Raw genomic sequence first — 18,801 nt, forward strand, 5'->3', positions numbered from 1 at the left:
AAACAGTTTTGACCTTAGAGTTCTTGGTGCAGCAGATGACTTACATTGTTAAATGGTGGAGAAGTTGAATCAATCTCACCATTAACTAGTGGCGGTAATTGCAGAATAACGTACGATCATTGCGATTATCTTGCCAACAATGAAGTGATATCAATCATCCATCCATCTGTTTTCTAGAACGCTTTTCCTCACTGGGGTCACGGGTGAGCTGGAGGCTGTCCCAGCTGATTTTGGGCGGAAGGCTTTTTACAACCAGAACTGGTTGCCAACCTTTCGCAGGGCACACAAAGACAAACAACGATTTCCACACACATTCACACTTGTGAGTAATTTAGAATCTTCAATTAACCAAACAGGCATTGATGTGGATCAAAATCAGACAGGCAATACCTAGCGAGGGTCAGCATGACATATTTAAATAAATCCTTTGAGTTTTACAGTATCAAAAAATTTCTTGTGCTTGTGAGTCGTATAATTGGCTTAGTTCTTTGAGCATCCAACATTTTCTAAATCCTTTGGTATTGAAATGGCAAAGTCCACAAGAAAAGTTAGGGGTCCAGGAATGGTTTTACACTTGGAGTTTGTTTACCAGCGGAGTACAAACCTGAGCGCCCACCGATAGGACAGCTAAATTACAGTCACCAAACAGGTTATAGCCACAATATGATGTCATTTTGGCCAATCGTGACGTGAGACTATTTTCTTGGAAACTGCAGGAGAAATTGTATTTACTGCGCCATTTTACCGCATTGTGCACATTTTAAAGACGCTGATTGATGGCTAATGGTGACCCTCCAAATACAAGAGGTGGCAGAGATTCTTAACACATTCATTAATTCAAATGTTTGTCCAAAAGGAAAAATTATTTGCAAAATTATATAATTAGACATCACATCATGTTTTGGAATGTGGGAGGAAGCTGGAGTAAGTAAGGCCAAGCATGGGGAGAACATGGAATGTTCACACAGGAAGGCTGGAATTGAGTATTGAAATTTTGAACCCTAAACCTCGTGACTGAGGCAGATGTACTAATGCCTATAATATCAATCATTATATTGGAAAATTCATTGATAATACAACAAAACATTCATGATATTTACCATATTTCGGCAAATTTTGAGCACGAGCATTTATATACTTAATAGCAGATGGGTAAAGTGTGTATTGGATGCCTTATTTGTCAATTAGGATTTGGATTAGTATTGTTAATATTTCTAGTAATTTAACGGTATATTACATTTTATAAGTGAAACTTGTAAAATGATCTGAGAGGCTGTTTACGTGCTTCGGTGGGGCTGTTTTTGTTCGGATCAGCGTTGAAATGAACTGTGCATTTGCGTCTATGGAATGTGATTAGAACTACACTTACTACAGTACCTGGTTTTTTCTTTTTCCTGATGCGAAAATAGAGGGGTCTAATTGAGGGTGGCAGACAGACGTCTTAACCCAGATAATGCACCCTGCGACTCATTGGGGCATGTACTATTCGGAGAAAAGCAAAAACACTCCTTGAACTTTAACCACTGAAGAATAGTTTAAATAGGTGAACACAACAATAGACAAAAAAAAAAAAAATAATTGTCTACAGATTTGACATTGAAACCGTCATAGTCCATCCATCCATTTCCTGTACCAATTATCCTCACTAGGGTTGCGGGCATGCTGGAGCCTATCCCAGCTATCTTTGTTATTAATTAATTAAATCTCAACTAACTCCGAACTGCATACCTGTCGGCGCTTTGTTTATTAAATTAAAACAAAGTTATGACTATCGGCTCCCTTCGATTCGCTTTGAGTTGAAACAAAATAAATGGCGAAGTGAGTTGAATGGTAAAAAAACAACAACCTTTGCCAGGAGAGCACGTGTGACCACTAGTACCATGAGTGCAGATGTAGTAGTATTATTTTGATGGTGTATGAACCGTTTGCCAAATATACCTTGGAAGACTGGGTGAATGACTTCCATTATTTCTTGGGCTAATAATTGGACCCACACCACCCTTGCTCGTCCAAAAAAATAAAGACTCTAGCGCGCGCCTTTTATGATGAGATATAATTTCATGGTAAATGGTTATCCATGGTTTTTCCACGACCTGCACGTTTTATTTCTTTGCAAATGAACATGGTGGCCTTTATGTTCTGTATCACTTTGTACTTTTCAACATCGTCGATGACGTTTGAGGAAGTTTCAATCTTGTATTTAAGAACACAATTATCAAACACATTGGATTTGGATTCAGCATACTGTAGCTCAGGTTTTCTATTCCATTAGACGTCTTTTTCTGAATCATGCTTTCATATCGGCCTTGACATTTGCTACATGCTGCAGGTGAACTTAAACAATATGCATATTCTATTCAGGATATACAGGGTGTCCCAAAAGTCACTATACACTTATTTTTTTCTATTTCGTTTTACGTATGATTCGGAGAGGCTCAAGGCAATCATCATTTGACAGCTTAGGTTTTGCAGTTTTTGTGAGCATATCATTACCTTGCCCATGGCTTGCCATTTGACATTGTAGCAGCTTTGCAAAGTTGCCGCCCTCCTCGAGGTTTTTCTGTCCCCGGCTGCAGTTGAACACCAGTTTGAGATGCTCTACGGCTCCAAAGCGTAGTACAATTTATGCTATCCAGGACAAGTTTCTTAAAACAGGATCTGTTCTTGACAAACCAGGCAGTGGAAGGCCTGCCACTACCACCACTGATGAAAGCACTGAACTCTTGCAGCAGGGGTTCGAGTAAAGCCTGGGGAAATCTATCCAGAGGGCTGCACTGAAACTCAGCATCAACAAAAGCTCGATTCAGCAGATGCTTTGGCGAGTGATACACCTTTACGTGTACACACTTCAGGTTGTTGAGAATCATAATTTTCCACTTGAAGACTTGAAGTTGATATGCTTACAAAAACTTCAAAGCCTAAGGTGCCAAATGCTGATGGCCTCACGTCTGTCCCAATAATACCTGAAATGAAATGTAAAATGACTTTTGAGACACCCCGTCTATGCTTTTCAGTGTTGTGAAAAACGATTTGCCACCTTCGTAATTGCTGATTTCTGTTCTTTGCATATTTAGCACAAAGACAAGCCACATAAATTCAAAATGCAGTTTATAATTGATGATATCATTCATTCAAGGGGACATAATCCAAACATATCTGGCCTTATGTGCAAAGGTTTATGCCGAATGCTTGCCATTGCAAAAAGTTTTATTCTTTTATCAAAAACGTATGCTTCTTTTTCTGTCTGTCAGAGGTGGCACCCTACCTGCGAGGGGTTGGCCTCGGGCAACAAGTGGTGCTGGAGGGAAACAGACTGGTGCTGACCTGCTCGGCTGGAGGCAGCTGGCCACTGCAGTACCGCTGGTCTCTCAACGGCAGCAACATCACCGGCTGGACGTCGCAGTACAGGTCAGCTGGCGCCGACTGGATGGCTTGCTCTCGTTGGCCCCCCTGTACGAGGCTAACGGCGTCCAAAACATTTCAGTCCATTTTCATCAAATAAGAAAAAAACTTGATCAACATACAATGTTTTATTTAATATTAAGGACATCGCTAAAACCCCTAACTGTAAGGCAGTCCACACAGGAAAAGGCAAGAACGAATCATTTCAATTGTGTAAAGTGTTACAAGTATAAGTACAATTAAGTATAGTTATAAATGTGGAAAACACTGCATTCTGTTTAAGAAATGGTTCCAAAATTTAGATGACAAATTCAAAAATACTTCCACAATTCTGTTATCTCTTATCTGTTTCTCCATGTCCCGTGTGTTGTTTGGCAAAACTGCTGCTGTGAAATCAAAGAGTTTAGCATCATCTTTTAAAATAGTGGCAAACTTGGCAGAGCTGATCCACTTGGGTGAGGAAGAGAGGAGGGGTGTAACTCGTTGGACCGCTCTCAAAATTCTGCCAGCTGTAGTTTGATGAGGTCGGCCCTACAGCAGATCGGCAGGGCGCTGTGTGTGTCGTCTTTGCGCTGCTGTCAAAATTGATATGAGGACAAACACCAGAGAGGACGGAAAGCCACAGTATTTTATGACTACGTTTTACCTCCGGTCCTTCAAAGACTGCTAAAAACAGCCGGTTTTTCAACGACACCTTCAGAATTTCTTTACAAAACCAGAGAGGTAGCGCTCGAAAATTGAGTGGGTTCTCTCTTTACCGGTGGTGGGCATCCCTGGTATTCAACTGGAATCTCACCCAAGAATTGTCAAATTGTTTTTGAGAAACTGAAAAGATACCATTTCCACATTTTGTGCCATTACAGCTAAGTTACCTCAACCAAGGAGGTTATATTTTTGCCATTTGTGTGTATATAATTCTACGCAATCCTGGTTATGCCCGGTTAGTAGATCAGCTTTCTTGTCTGTATGCGTGCGCCAACAAGTTTGCGCCCGTTTTTACGCCCACAAAACTTAAGTAATTTAGGCCTTTAGACAGCAGCAGTACCTATGCCTGATGCTGAGATATCTATACTGTGCCCAAATAAATAATGATGCAAAAATCACAGTACTGGTATATTGTAAAGAAATTGTAAAGGTGTTTAAGTTCGATTATGTTTCATGAATGGCACATCTTAGATTGACATTTTCTTAGATACGGTAAGTAGCTGTTTTCTTCCCCTCTTCTCTTAATTGAAGACTCCAAATTAAAAAAGGAAATCGTGGTTTGGCTGCTTTAGTGATTAGAAAAGATACAACTAACTGACAAAAATGGCTTCAATGCATCCTTTTTTTTGTATTCAAAGCCTCCAGTTCAGTTGTAAAATTGGACATGGTGGATATACTTTGAGCCCACACACTGTTCAGTTTGGAGCAACAGAGGCAGCCAGGTCGATTCCAAGCAGTCTCCGCCAGTGAAATCTGATTGAACTTGTCCTAAATCATCCAGAGAATTGGGCCCTGCAAGCAAGGCTGCAACTGTGTCAGATTATTGTATTGATTGGCAACTGTCAACACTGAAATTTGAGTTTAGTGAGATATACGTATACCGGCTAAAGTTGCTGGGTGCTTAAAAACTACGGTGACAGCCCCGCTGCCCTCTTCTGATAGAAATGTAATGGACCCCAGTATGACAGTGAGAGAGGGAGAGCCACTTTGTTATTATGTTATGTGCCATTCCTGACTAAACTGAATTATACGAGCCTTTTAAGGATGATGCCAGCATACAAACAATGCATATACAGCATTCGACAGTACGCGTGTATGGGTGTTGTGTGCACAACTTGGCATCATACACTGACAGCCTGGGAGTTAAGTACTTGGCTGGCCTATTATTCATAATGAGCCCCTAAGCGATGTCCAGTTTTGTGTGTGCATGTGTGCGCGCGCGTGTGTGTGTGTGTGTGTCTGTGTGTGTGTGTGTGTTGGTGTGCTTATTTGCATTGGTGAGTTTGTCCAGCGTGGCAACAACCTAGATCGTATGCCAAGATTGCCATTAGAGAATCCCTGTTCATTTAAAACCCATTAATAACCCCTCAAGGAAAATAATAATAAGAATAAACATGCATGCAATAAAATAAATATACAGGTTCTAGCCCCGCGTAAGGGTGCCAAAGAGTAGATAACATTTTGACAATAGAGCCAAACAACCGTACCTAAACCAACTTTAATGACTATACTGTTCAGTGCAAACGTGCGTTCACCCTTTATCAGGCACGGTGTCGTTCTGGTCGGTCGATTCAGAATCCTTCACAGCAACAGCCTCACTTCAATTATCGCCATCTAGCCCCCCACCTCCCTGTCTTCCGGGGGGGAAGAGAAGTGGCAGTAAAACTAAGTAAAATCCAGATGACAGGGGGGGAAGCAGGGCAAGAGACTAGTTGCATACTAGGTATGGTTTAACCAAATGCAAAAGTATAGAAATAAGTCTTAAGTTAAGAGTTAAACATTTGTACTGGTGGTTAAGGAAGAATTAGGTGAATTTTTACTTTCAGTATCATTCAACCAATCAGATTCTTAATGTGTAAATTAAATCGTCTGACACATTGTAGTGTACTTTTTTTACTTTAATAATAAAAAAATATATCAGTAATTTATGTATTGATTTCAATATATACAAAATGTCAGAAGTTTGGGGTCACCCCAACAATTTCATATTTTCCATGAAAACACACCCTTGTTTATAGGATATACATTACCGTTCAAAAATTTGGGGGTTATTTAGAAATGTCATTATTTTGAAAGAAAATATTTAATGTTATATTCATTGTAAAAGGCATTGATTTTCTTTAAAAAAATAATAAGATTTCTAAGTGACCTCAAGCTTTTGAAGAGTAGTGTACAGTATATGTTGTTTTAAAAAAAAAATTACATCATTAGTTGTCTTGTTTGGAGAAACCACATGTTGCAGCTGCTTTATAGTGAGGTGTGTGGTCTCCATTTTCCACTTATGTTTAATCAGCTAAATCAAGCAATCAGCTAAATCAGGCAATCAGCTAAAGTTCATTAAAAGGCCTTCCCACAAGATATTAAACTTAAGCATCATTGTTTGTATTGTCTCTTTTGCCGTCTGTAGGTTGTTTGTACCGTCGCTGCAGAGGACAGACGGCGGCCTGTATCAATGTGCAGTGAGGAACAGGATGGGCGCCATCATACACGGAAGAACAGAGGTGCAAGTGGCCTGTGAGTACTAGAAACTCTAACTGACGGGGCAAGAAAGAACATCAGTGCTAGGGTAACAGAAACTCTCTCTTCCTCTAGTTATGGGAAGGTTCTCAGGCGAAGAGCAGAGAACGACGACGAGCCAAGGCCAGGCTGCCGTCCTCAGCCTGCCGCCCCTGGCGTCATTTCCTCAACCCTTGGTCACTTGGTACAAAGACGGACACAAGATTATTCCCAATGACCGAATGCAAGTACCTCTCAGTTAAGCAGGCTACATACATCATATTTTTCAACATCTAAACCATTTTTTTAAATGTAACAGAGGCCACACATGACGAAGAAAAACATCGCCACGTTTGTTCTTGCTGCTCTTATTGTTTTTTTCCTGTACATTTTATGCTTGCATTTTTTTTGGGTGTGATTATATAATGTGATTATACATTTTTTTAATGAGTTTAAATATATTTATGTTTTAAGCGTATGGGAAGGGCAAAAGTATGGTCTCTCTGTACTGAAGATTTTCACATATAAGCAGGTGAGTCTTGAACATTACCCGCTGCTTTGAATGGGGGTTCACTGTCGTCTGCTTGAATCGTACCAGTGGCATCTGCACCATTTTAAATTTGATAGCAACAGACAAATTCACCAAAAGTGTCATGAATACCATAACCTTTTTCATCAGGCATCACTCTTTCCCCCCGCAATGAAGCCCGACAGATTCAGGTTGTGTCTGAAATCGATTTTGATAAAAATGTGCACTTGGAACGTCCTCCTCGGTGAAAGATGTGAAGATGTGTCGCGTGCCGGCATAACTAACCATTAAGAGCACTAATAGCTCCCGGGCGTGCTATGGAATGAGATTGTCTTTGCCCTCTCTGTGCACGGAAATGGTCAGTCTGCTTTGTTCTCACTCCTTTAATGGCACTTCCCAAAGCTCTACGGGGTCATTAACAAATAAACTCATTTTTATCATGTATCATTTCAACCAATAGCTTACAGCGAAAGACCATTTTTATATAGTGCTTTAAAAGAACAATTATTATTTAAATTATCATATTAAGTATTCTGTTTGTTTTTCCCATCATTTGATAACTGCGAGTTTTGAGTTTTCATAGAAACAACTTAAAGCAAAGGCGAAACATGCACAGCACTTGTTTCCTTTGGTCTCAACAATAACATTTATTAAGACATTCAATTTGAATGTGTATTGATTACTGCTAAATCCCCATACAGATGACTCCAATTTCACTAAAAGTCCCTGCAACAACTTTTTCAGTTTACGACAAATTCCACACACGCTCCTTTTTACAAGGCACATTACATTTTATACAGCATTCTGGTGAGAACTGATCATTATTACAGTAAGTCATCAGAGCAATGTAAATTAAAGATAATGATCACTGAGATTTAACTGCTATACATGCTGTGATTGCACAGGAAAAGAAACGCTAGCAGTATTAGGTTTGAAACGCTTTAAAAAAAAACAATTATGAGCAAAGTAGCAGGTACTCTGCTTGTGAATCAGATAACGTGCTGCGCTACGTGCTGAGTAGAATTGTCAAACGTCCGTATTCATACAAAAAAAAAAACCATCATGGATTTTATCAATATGAAAGTCTGATATGTAAACAAAAGGCTCACCTTGTAAGTGCACACCGCAAGTTTCATGCTTGTATGAGTTGTGGAAGATCTTGAGAGCCCAGACCTGAACCCCATCAAGGACCTCCCATCCATTGCAAAGAGGGTCATGGTTGACCACTGTATGGCATCAGAGAATTTCCACTGAAATGTCATAATTCACCGATACGATCAATGACGTCGTTGATCGGCTCCGCAAAAGACATTTACTCCACGTCGCCGCGTGCACAGTGTATTTGAATCCAAAAGCTAGTTTATTTTTAGCCTTGTCGCCTGTCTTTTGACGTAATACTGTAAATATCTGACGGCCAATGAAGTTATTTCTAAAAATAAAAAATAAAAACATGTCGGCGGTGTGAAACACACAACACGTCTGAGACAGGCAACACCTAATGCCCGGATCAGACTACAAGACAAATTTGCTCTTTCACGATTGCACTATGTCAGACTACTGCAATAAAATCTTGTATTCCAATACCAACGCATCCCGTTTTTTACGATCATTGGGCTTTATCTTGTCAATTCAAATGCGACCGGATACACTCGTTACCGCCACGGTAACGGTGTAGCCGAGCAAGCTAGTAGTACCACAAACGGTTGGACGTAAACATGCCGCCGTTCTGTCGAATCATGCTCTAAAGTTTCGGTGTGGGTGAAGTAATTTATTTAAAAATAGAGTAATTTAATTACAGTAAGTTAGCACCCATTATTTCTGTCATGTAATGTTGGTTTGACCTGACTTATTAGAATACACGATCTGACTAGAGCAGTGATTTCCAACCTTTATGGAGCCAAGGAACATATTTTACAATTGAAAAATCTCACGGCACACCAACAAACAAAAATTTCACAAAAAGTGGATACATTAATTACTGTATGTACTTCCTGCCATCTAATAGAATACCATTTATCTTTTGTTCTGTCTGTCACTATGCCTCACTGGCATAAATAGAGGAACAAAGATACATTATTTATTGTAAATATATATATTTTTTAGCAATTAAGTACACAAGTATATGCAGTAAATGAACAGGTCATTTAAATAGACACGTTCCTCCATCTTGTGATCGGATCGTTGATCGGTTATAATTTTTTTTAAACTCGCTGGTCGGTGATCGGCCCCAAAAATCCTGATCGTGTAAAGCCTAGTGTAAATTAAATGCAACCTTTCCTTCCGTTATGTGTTCCTGAAACAGTTCTCTCGCTGGAATAACATTTAATGCAATATGAAATGTGTTTGTCTTTCATCAAAGAGTTTGCCAGTGGGACTGGAAATACAGAGCTGCAGTTAATGCTTAACGTTGCCGGTGAAGCGCTTTGTGTTTATTAGAGAGGGCGAGATGCATCACGGTCCTCCCGCATGTCCTTGACAATGTCCTAAGTTACTGAACAAAACCTGGTAAAATAAAATGCCAAAAAAAAAACAGACTAAATGCATAATCATCACAGTGCTACTCCAAGTCAACCACACTTTTCATATCAATCTGTGCAGTTAGGAAACCTTAACGATTGCGAATCAATTTCACCTGCTGTTGAGCAAATGACGGACAAAAGATAGCAAGGAGAGGCAATTAGAAAAACATCCCCGATTGATTCCTCGCTAGTTTTTCTTTTCTTCCAATCATTGTCCTCACCGTTAGTGGTGGCAAAAGGTGATATCTGCCGCACACAATAGCTCCTCAGGTAGTCTAAACTAGAAGCGAACACAGGAGTGGATTTTGACTCCCGCTCCTTCCCACTCCGAGAGAGACACTGCGCTTGGTGCCCCCGTGGCGCCCCCCTATGAATTGATTTTGCTGTACCAAGCAAGTTGTTCTTTGACTGGACTTGTCTGGCAAAATTTTCAGTCAACACCCACCCGTTAAGGGCCCTCTAAAAAAAACCTTGGCCCTAATTTGGCCACCGCACTAAAATCGGTCTCGAACCGCCAGTGGGCCAGAAGGTTAGCGTAGGTTCAAGAGTGTGGATGAGATTCCAGGGGATAGGCCAGTACAACAGAAAAGGCAGAGGGGTGTCAGACACAGACTTGAAGGTGGCACTCACTGACGGTCCTTTGACTGTCAGGGTCCGGGTTCAGGTCTGGGATGAGACATCTAGAAACCATCCGTCGTCTCATCGGGAACATCCGCAGATGGAGGAGAATGCGTGACAGGCATGTGGAGGGTATGTACATTACTGAGCCATCTCATGTGTTTTCCTGAAGTCCATCGCTCCATCCAGTTTCTATAAGAGTTGTCCTCTATAGGCTAATGGGTAAGCTAGTCTATCCCAGCTGACTTTTGGCAAGAGGCGTGGCAATTTAGAGTCAATGAACAATATGCAAACTCCAAACCGGAAGTCCAGAGCTGAGATTCGGACTCAGAACTGTGAGGCAGACTGGCCTACCACTGGCTCACTGTTCCGCCACATGTTTTGTTGTTCTGGACAATTTATGTGTTTGTTTAGCAATCCTTCAACCAAGAGTAGATGGAAAACCTTGTCTTTTTATCCATCATCCAATTGTTGTATTCTTGCTATGATGCGCTTGTGTAATCAACTGAGGCTCCATGATGCTGGCAATGTTTCTGCGCTCTGATTAGTTTGACACACATGTCAGAATCTTATTTTCCCTCCAAGACACTCTATCCCGCTGCCTTTTCAAGCATGAGAATAATCTGGACAGAAACTTTTATTTCTTCATCTTGAAATGAAATTTCCCTGATTGGCTTGCCGCCCACACATGCACGCACACACGCGTGCCGTTTGAAGACTCGTGCGTGGCACTTCCTTTGAACCTTCATAAAACTAATTTGCACCTTTCTTCACAGCTCCCCTCTTGTCTCGACAAGACACGTCTCCCTCTCCCCACCCTCCCTTATCTCCTCGCGTCTCGGCTTTTCTGCCTCAAAATGATTCTTTATACCGCCACGTTCCCTCGGTGCGCTCGCCTTCTCCGTCTCTTTTACGGTCATTACGGCATCGGAGGATATACTGTCGGAGAAGCTATAAACTGTTCGTCAATGAACACCCACGCAAACACAATGTGTCTCCAAAGACCTATCTCGCTTACATATATACCTGGCTGGAAACCTTTCAGCGTGCGTTCATGCGTAGATTGTGAGCTTGCTGACGATGTGTGCGGTTCTGTTTGCGTGCTTGCGTGTGCAAGGTTACGCTGGCCGATCCCGCGGTCCGGCGAGACGAGGCCAGATGGCGCCTGGCGGTTGGCTATCTTGGCGGTGACCAAGCTGATGATGTCGTTTATGAAGTTATTAATCCGTCTCTCTGTCTTTTCGGCCCTCGCACACAGCTTGCGATTTATCTCCAGGCGTCTGCACTCCACCACGCTGTGCATACTCGCACACGCACATACCCACCAGAGTACTCACATTCTGTACTCAAGTAGAAGTAACTATACAGTACTTGTGTAGTAATACAATGGTATAAGTACTGATTTCAACTCACTTAAGTAAAAGTAAGAAAGTAGACTCTGAAATGTACGTACTTAAGCATAAAAACCTGTTTCGATAACTTGGCATAACAACAACAAAAATATCTTTCCACACATAATGGTTCTTTTTAAGCTTTCATTGTTCTTGTACTGAGAGAGAGAGATAAAGATCGCTGGCATGGTCAAACGTGTTCGCAATTCCATACCTTTGCATTGTGTTTTTTTGCCTAAAGTGAACAACTTTTTTCTCTTTCCAAACTGTCTTTATTTTGCTTGTCAGCAAAAACTACATTTTGTAATGTGCTGAATAATACAACCACCCGACGTATTAGGTCAGTTTTCGTCACAGCTCTTCCGGCGGCGATCGAAACAGTCGGCGAGAGCTGTCCCGAAGTTGTTTTGATCGCCGCCGACCCGCGCTGATGTATATTTTACCGGTGACCCCCACAGAACCGGGTGGCAAGGAGCCAGCCGCCGCCTTTAATTAGCTCTGAGGCCTGTGGCAGATGGACGTGAAGTGAATGCGATGAAGAAGTGTCGAAAAGCAGAGCCGGGATGTGGAGAATTAGAACCCTCCTAATGATTGATCAAATAAAGTCCGTGATCTATGCAGGGGCATGGCGGGAACGGACGGGGAATTTTTCTGCAGCGTTTTTCAGCAGGGAGGCCATATGCTGTAAAAATGTGTGCGCGCGCGTGTGTGTTTTGAGATCTATTTATTTTCATTTGTCACACAACGCTTTAACTTGGGGGAGACAATTCATTATCCCGCTTAACATTATGCACACCGAAGAGGTCTGAACCCTGAACAGAAGGAATTTTCTTGGTGTCTCAACTCAGGGAACAAGTGTGTGTGTGTGTGTGTTTGTGTGTGTTATGCTGGCAGGGGGAAAAAAAACGCATCAATTGTGGGTGATTGGAAAGAAGTATCGGTCTAATACAGCAACATATTCCAAATACAACAGGCAATTTGGACGCTCCTCGAACTTTGACAGTGCCATTTTCACACGGCAGTCACAGGAGTGAGGAAAGGAGTGGCGGCGAGGTTGGGGGGGGGTCAGTGATCACACTGAGGAGGTAGCAGAACACTTGAAAACAGGAAATGAGTGTGGAGTTTTGGAGTTTAAGCTCTTGTCAATCCATTGTGTCTGGAACTTAATCTCTGGAGTCGCAGAGGTTTAGCTAGTGTATGTGACTCTTTTCCCAATGATATGATTTGGTTACTTTAGAGATTAGAGAAACAGGCCGAGCATTTTAAGGCATACAGCTGCAAAAAGATCCATGTGCCGAATGTTTGCTTGCCTACTGTCATCATGACGTTCCTCTTAAACCAGGGGTTTGGCAGCATCTTGTTGCATGTGATGGTGTTCCAGAAAGATGACAAAAACTACTAAGTGGTCATAGGTTCCACAGAAAAAAATGCGAATATGTGAAAATGTGAATGCGGAAGCACGTAAATGCAGTCGATTACTAGAACGATTCGAAATAAATCAGAATGGTGTCCAAGAGGTGTGAGCTCAAATCTCGGCTGTGACCTTCTTGTGTGGAGTTTGCATGTTCTCCCCGCGCTTGCATGGGTTTTCTCTGGGTATTCCGGCTTCCTCCCACATTCCCAAAATGTGCATTTTAAGTTCACTGAAACATTTTAATTGTCCATAAGTGTAAATGTGAGTGGTTATATGTGCCCTGCGATTGACTGGCAGCCTGTCCAACAGTCAGCTTGGATAAACTCCAGCAATTACAACAAGCGGAAAAGAAAATGGATGAATTATTTCCAAGCAACGTTTTGTTCCCCTGTTCCTGCATGATTTAAGGAGAATTGATTTTTAGTGCCCTGATAAAGATGCACTTTCAAAATGTGTCAATAAATAATGATTTAATTGTCATGACAAAATGTTGGCATACGCAGGAAAATTCAATCTATAAAGTCGTATAGTTTGGCACTCATTCCAGTTGGGATTGTTTGGCCTTGATGGAAGGCTGCGCTCCACTGAGTGCCAATCTCTTTTGCATCTGAGTTTATGCAATATTAAGCATATTCAACTTTTTGTTAATCAGTGTTGTAGCAGGTATCATTTAATCACTTTTCCACATTTTGCAAACCCGTCTGCCTGAATCCATCTGTCATGTCCCAGCTGGATTTATCTGACTGTATCAACCTCTTGCTGAAAAGAGAGCGACAGAAGTTATTGTGGAGATATATTCTGCATTATCACTGTCAGACCTTTATATCAGCATTCCCATATGACTTCCATTATGTATCATCCTTCCTGTTTGTTTTTAACCGACTCCTGCGTCATGCATATCGAATAAATTGAGTTCAAAACCAAATCAGAGCCTATCCAAAGATTTCAAGCACATTTCAAAAACAAATTTTAAATTAATCACAAACCACTGGCGTGCTAGGTTTTATGCCAGCTGTGTTTCAATTATCGTAATGTGTCCTACATGAGTTCTCCCCCAGAATAGCTGCTTTCCTGCAAGGCTAAAATGGCTTGTCTGACTTGTTTGGCCAAAATGCCAATGCAGTATGTCTTCATTTGCAGGGTACTTTCCACTCGTGTGTTAATGTGGGATTTTAGCCAGGCAACATTATGATAAATAGAGAGAGAGAGAGCCACAGGAGCGAGGAAAGGAGTGGCGGCGGGGTGGGGGGTTTGGACTGAGGGTGGTGGTGATCACACTGACTGGAGGTAGCAGAACACTTGAAAACAGGAAATGAGTGTGGAGTTTTGGAGTTTAAGCTCTTGTCAATCCATTGTGTCTGGAACTTAATCTCTGGAGTCGCAGAGGTTTAGCTAGTGTATGTGACTCTCTTCCCAATGATATGATTTGGTTACTTTAGAGATTAGAGAAACAGGGCGAGCATTTTAAGGCATACAGCTGCAAAAAGATCCATGTGCCGAATGTTTGCTTGCCTATTTCGTGTTCCAGTCTGGTGTTTTCATAAATCGTGAATTGCAGTATGTGCCCCGATTTTGGTGGAAATCTACAGGAGCAAGATTGTTTCCTTCTCCAAAAACATAAGGGCCCACTCGCACTAGGCAATTCATGTCGTCCTCGGGGACCTGGAATGTCTGACCAGCCAGAACCATGTGTGTTGCAAGCATGGCCGGAAGAGGTGGGCTTGGGCATGACACGATTGCCCATCCCAAGGCAGTACTTGCCACTTTGCTGCAGCCAATAATATTGCAGAGGGCGTCCTGCCTAGTCGGATTTATAATAACGCCTCCATTCCTCTCCGAGCTCATCAGTACGGCACTAATGTTAGTCGCTCTATGCATAGAATATGACTGTGAGTGCTGTTATAACGTCGTTGCTGAATCATTTGTATTCGCTCTGTTGCTTAAATGGTTAAACCACTGCAACATAGATGTTAATTAGTGTTAGCGTCAAGCTAGCAGGGCCTTTCTTTAGGCAGTTGTTTGGCTGTTTTAAATACCCAAGGTGTAGTTCTCTTTGTTTTATTTTTTGTGAGACAGTAAACTTCTACTGGGTGTGGTATTAACCTTTTTTGATGACTTGAAAACCACAGGTAATTGATGCAAATTGTAAAAATGTTCATACTTTCCTATATTAAAAGTTTAAATTGTAAATATACCACAAACTATGATACCAAAGCTCTTCATATCATCTGGAACTCATGACATTCCTCTTAAACCAGGTCTTTGGTAGCATCTTGTTGCATGTGAGGGTGTTTCAGAAAGATGACTAAAAATGCTAATAAGTGGTCATAGGTTCCACAGAAAAAAATGCGAATATGTGAAAATGTGAATGCGGAAGCACGTAAATGCAGTCGATTACCAGAACGATTCGAAATAAATCAGTGTGGTGTCCAAGAGGTGTGAGCTCAAATCTCAGCTGTGACCTTCTTGTGTGGAGTTTGCATGTTCATGGGTTTTCTCTGGGTGTTTTCCGGCTTCCTCCCACTTTCCAAAAATGTGCATTTTAAGTTCACTGAAAAATCTAAATTGTCCATAAGTGTAAATGTGAGTGGTTATATGTGTCCTGCGATTGACTGGCAGCCTGTCCAAAAATCAGCTTGCATAAACTCCAGCAATTAGAACAAGCGGAAAAGAAAATGGATGAATTATTTCCAAGCAACTTTTTGTTCCTCCGTTCCTGCATGGTTAAAGGAGAATTGACTTTTAGTGCCCTGATAAAGATGCACTTTCAAAATGTGTCAATAAATAATGATTTAATTGTCATGACAAAATGTTGGCATACGCAGGAAAATTCAATCTATAAAGTCGTGTAGTTTGTCACTCATTCCAATTGGGATTGTTTGGCCTTGATGAAAGGCTGCGCTCCACTGAGTGCCAATCTCTTTTGCATCTGAATTTATGCAATATGAAGCATATTCAACTTTTTGTTAATCAGTGTTGGAGCAGGTATCATTTAATCACTTTTCCACATTTTGCAAACCCGTCTGCCCTAATCCATCTGTCATGTCCCAGCTGGATTTATCTGACTGTATCAACCTCTTGCTGAAAAGAGAGCGACAGAAGTTATTGTGGAGATATATTCTGCATTATCACTGTCAGACTTTGATATCAGCATTCCCATATGACTTCCATTATGTATCATCCGTCCTGTTTGTTTTTAACCGACTCCTGCGTCATGCATATCGAATAAATTGAGTTCAAAACCAAATCAGAGCCTATCCAAACATTTCAAGCACATTTCGAAACCTAATTTTAAATGAATCACAAACCACTGGTGTGCTAGATTTTATGCCAGCTGTGTTTCAATTATCGTAATGTCTCCTACATTAGTTCTCTCCCAGAATAGCTGCTTTCCTGCAAGGCTAAAATGGCTTGTCTGACTTGTTTGGCCAAAATGCCAATGCAGTATGTCTTCATTTGCAGGGTACTTTCCACTCATGTGTTAATGTGGGATTTTAGCCAGGCAACATTATGAGAACTAAAGATAAATAGAGAGAGAGCGAGAGAGAGCACCCAGCTGGCTTTGCTTTCGGTAGACATTCTGCTGTCTTTTAGAATTAATGGCTCTAATAAGATCTGTCAAAATCCTTGAAACTTAAAGGCCCCATATTTTGGCTATTTAGACCGCCATAGAGTGACTCTCTAACATGGACTTAGTATAAAAGTGTCAATTTCATTTGAAAAACCACCTTGGTTTTGTCATACGAGTGTCCAGAAAAGGCCCCTCTGACAGCTGTCTTACCCAGTTTTGTATCCGCTTTATCCATATTTGGCTAAGACCGCCCCCTTTCCTCTGATTGGTTGCCTGCGTGTTGAAGACCCACTTGTGAGAGCATATGCGTTTGTTTTTTTTTGTTTGTTTTTTTGTGCTGTTCGTCTGTTAGGTCAAGCAGAATGGAAAATCTGTATCCCTTTTATGCCGGAACAGTTTTACTGTGTCACAGTGGAGTTTTTAAGATGCCGCTGTGGTTTCTTAGTATTATAATTGATGTTTATTGAGAATCAGAATCGATAAGTCGAACAGAACAAAGTTTCTAGAGGGGAGAGAGAAACGAAGACAAAAGACAAAGCACTAATTGTAAACAGGATGAGAAAGTAAATCATTACATAACAACAACAATGAAACATTAGATATGAGTGTTGCATGGGGCTATGGTGCTACACCCTGTGAGGGAAGACAGGACAAGATAGAACAGGACAAGGACAGGAGAAGAAGCATGCAGGACAAGAGTCGTGAACCCGGCTGTACAACTGAAGTGTGGTGGGATTGACTATGTAAATTATAAAATCTATAGGACGAGAGTGTGAGTGAGGGGGATACCCAAGCAATTTGCATATTCATGAGATATCTGTCGCAATAAGTGAGTGGCCCCACACCCAGCGAAAGAGTCCCAGGGGTGTGTGCCTGCGGACACATGCAAGTAAATTGACACCGTTTCGCATGCACAAAGACTGACAGAAGTGTCCCCTTAATTGCTGTGCCTGCACCACCAAGGCTGAGATCCCCAACCAATCAATCAAAGGGCGGGCTCGGCCCAGAGGTTCACCGAGAGCAGCCCGGTGGACGGGACACGTCCCACACCGAGGGACCCACGGCGGTCCGCCGGCCTCACCGCCGAAGCGCTCCGAAAGCTAAGTGAGAACCCACCTCCCCCTGTTACTATGACTGCCACGTCACCGACTGGTAGTCATTGGCCGTACCCTGTGTATCAGTGCCCCCCGAGTGGTGTGGTGCATTAAAGTCTGGAGAGGCCAATGAGCAAGAGGGGGGGGGTCAGGGCTGCCAATCCCCCCCACCCAAGGCCCACCGTCCCACAGAGATGTGTGTATGTGGTGCATTAGAACATGGGGATGAGTTTGTGTGATGCATTATAATCCAGGGCGGCAGGCAGGGCGGAGGGGTAGGGCGACCGGACCGGGAAAAAGCACAGACGTGCTGAAACCCGGTCCAACACCCACACCCTCCCGACCCCATACCAGTCCCCCAGGAACCCCTGGATATGTATTTGTGCCCAGATATGAATAGAGAAAAATACAGAGTGGCCTGAGTGTGTGCTAAGTGAGTGATTAAGAGGCTACAGGTCGGGCCCATCAAGCATGACAACCACCTACGAAGAGGCCCCCCCCCACATTCCCGCCAGTACCCACTACCCGCCCCCGAGTGTGGGAGTCCACCTCCCACAAACCAGGCAGGGACAAAAACTCCACAGCAGGCCCCACAGCTTGCAGGGCACCACCCGTCCCCCCACGAGAAGAGGAAGAGGCGACCGCAGCGGGACATCTCTTCCTCTTCTTGTGTTTATGCTGACAGCGCTGGCTCGGGAGCAGAGAGTTAGGCGGAGATCTTCGCTAGTGATGTAGATAAGCTTGAGAAATTCAAATGACCGGATTTCAGGCCTCTCGGCAGAAAAACGTTTGGAACTCAGGAATGCGTGGACGATTTTAATTCATATTTCACTTATTTATTGAGGCACTATACAGACAATATTAAATCCCAAATACTAGTTTGGCAAAGTACCGCACCTTTAAAAACAAATCACTGGTACATGGTAAAAAAACTACCAGTACAGTTTCTTCTTGTAAAGGGCTTTGATACATTATACATGTTTGAAGATCATTGCTGGAAAAAACGTCCAAACACTTAGAACTATGTTGTAATGAATTGTGGGGCTATATCATTTTTTTCCC

General features: G+C 42.1%; 1 protein-coding gene across 2 annotated transcripts in view; it reads left to right on the plus strand.

Annotated features, from left to right (window-relative positions):
* The window catches only part of sdk1b (sidekick cell adhesion molecule 1b), a 276,239-nt gene that overhangs the window by 91,487 nt on the left and 165,951 nt on the right, over nt 1–18,801 (plus strand). For both annotated transcript variants that reach the window (XM_061679905.1, XM_061679907.1), the window contains exons 3-5: nt 3,252–3,408; nt 6,515–6,621; nt 6,700–6,847. In XM_061679905.1, coding sequence (XP_061535889.1) covers nt 3,252–3,408; nt 6,515–6,621; nt 6,700–6,847 — 412 coding nt within the window. The remainder of the gene's footprint in view (nt 1–3,251; nt 3,409–6,514; nt 6,622–6,699; nt 6,848–18,801) is intronic.

The sequence above is a fragment of the Phycodurus eques genome, chromosome 6 (assembly GCF_024500275.1).
Source record: "Phycodurus eques isolate BA_2022a chromosome 6, UOR_Pequ_1.1, whole genome shotgun sequence".
NCBI classification, from domain to species: Eukaryota; Metazoa; Chordata; class Actinopteri; order Syngnathiformes; family Syngnathidae; genus Phycodurus; species Phycodurus eques.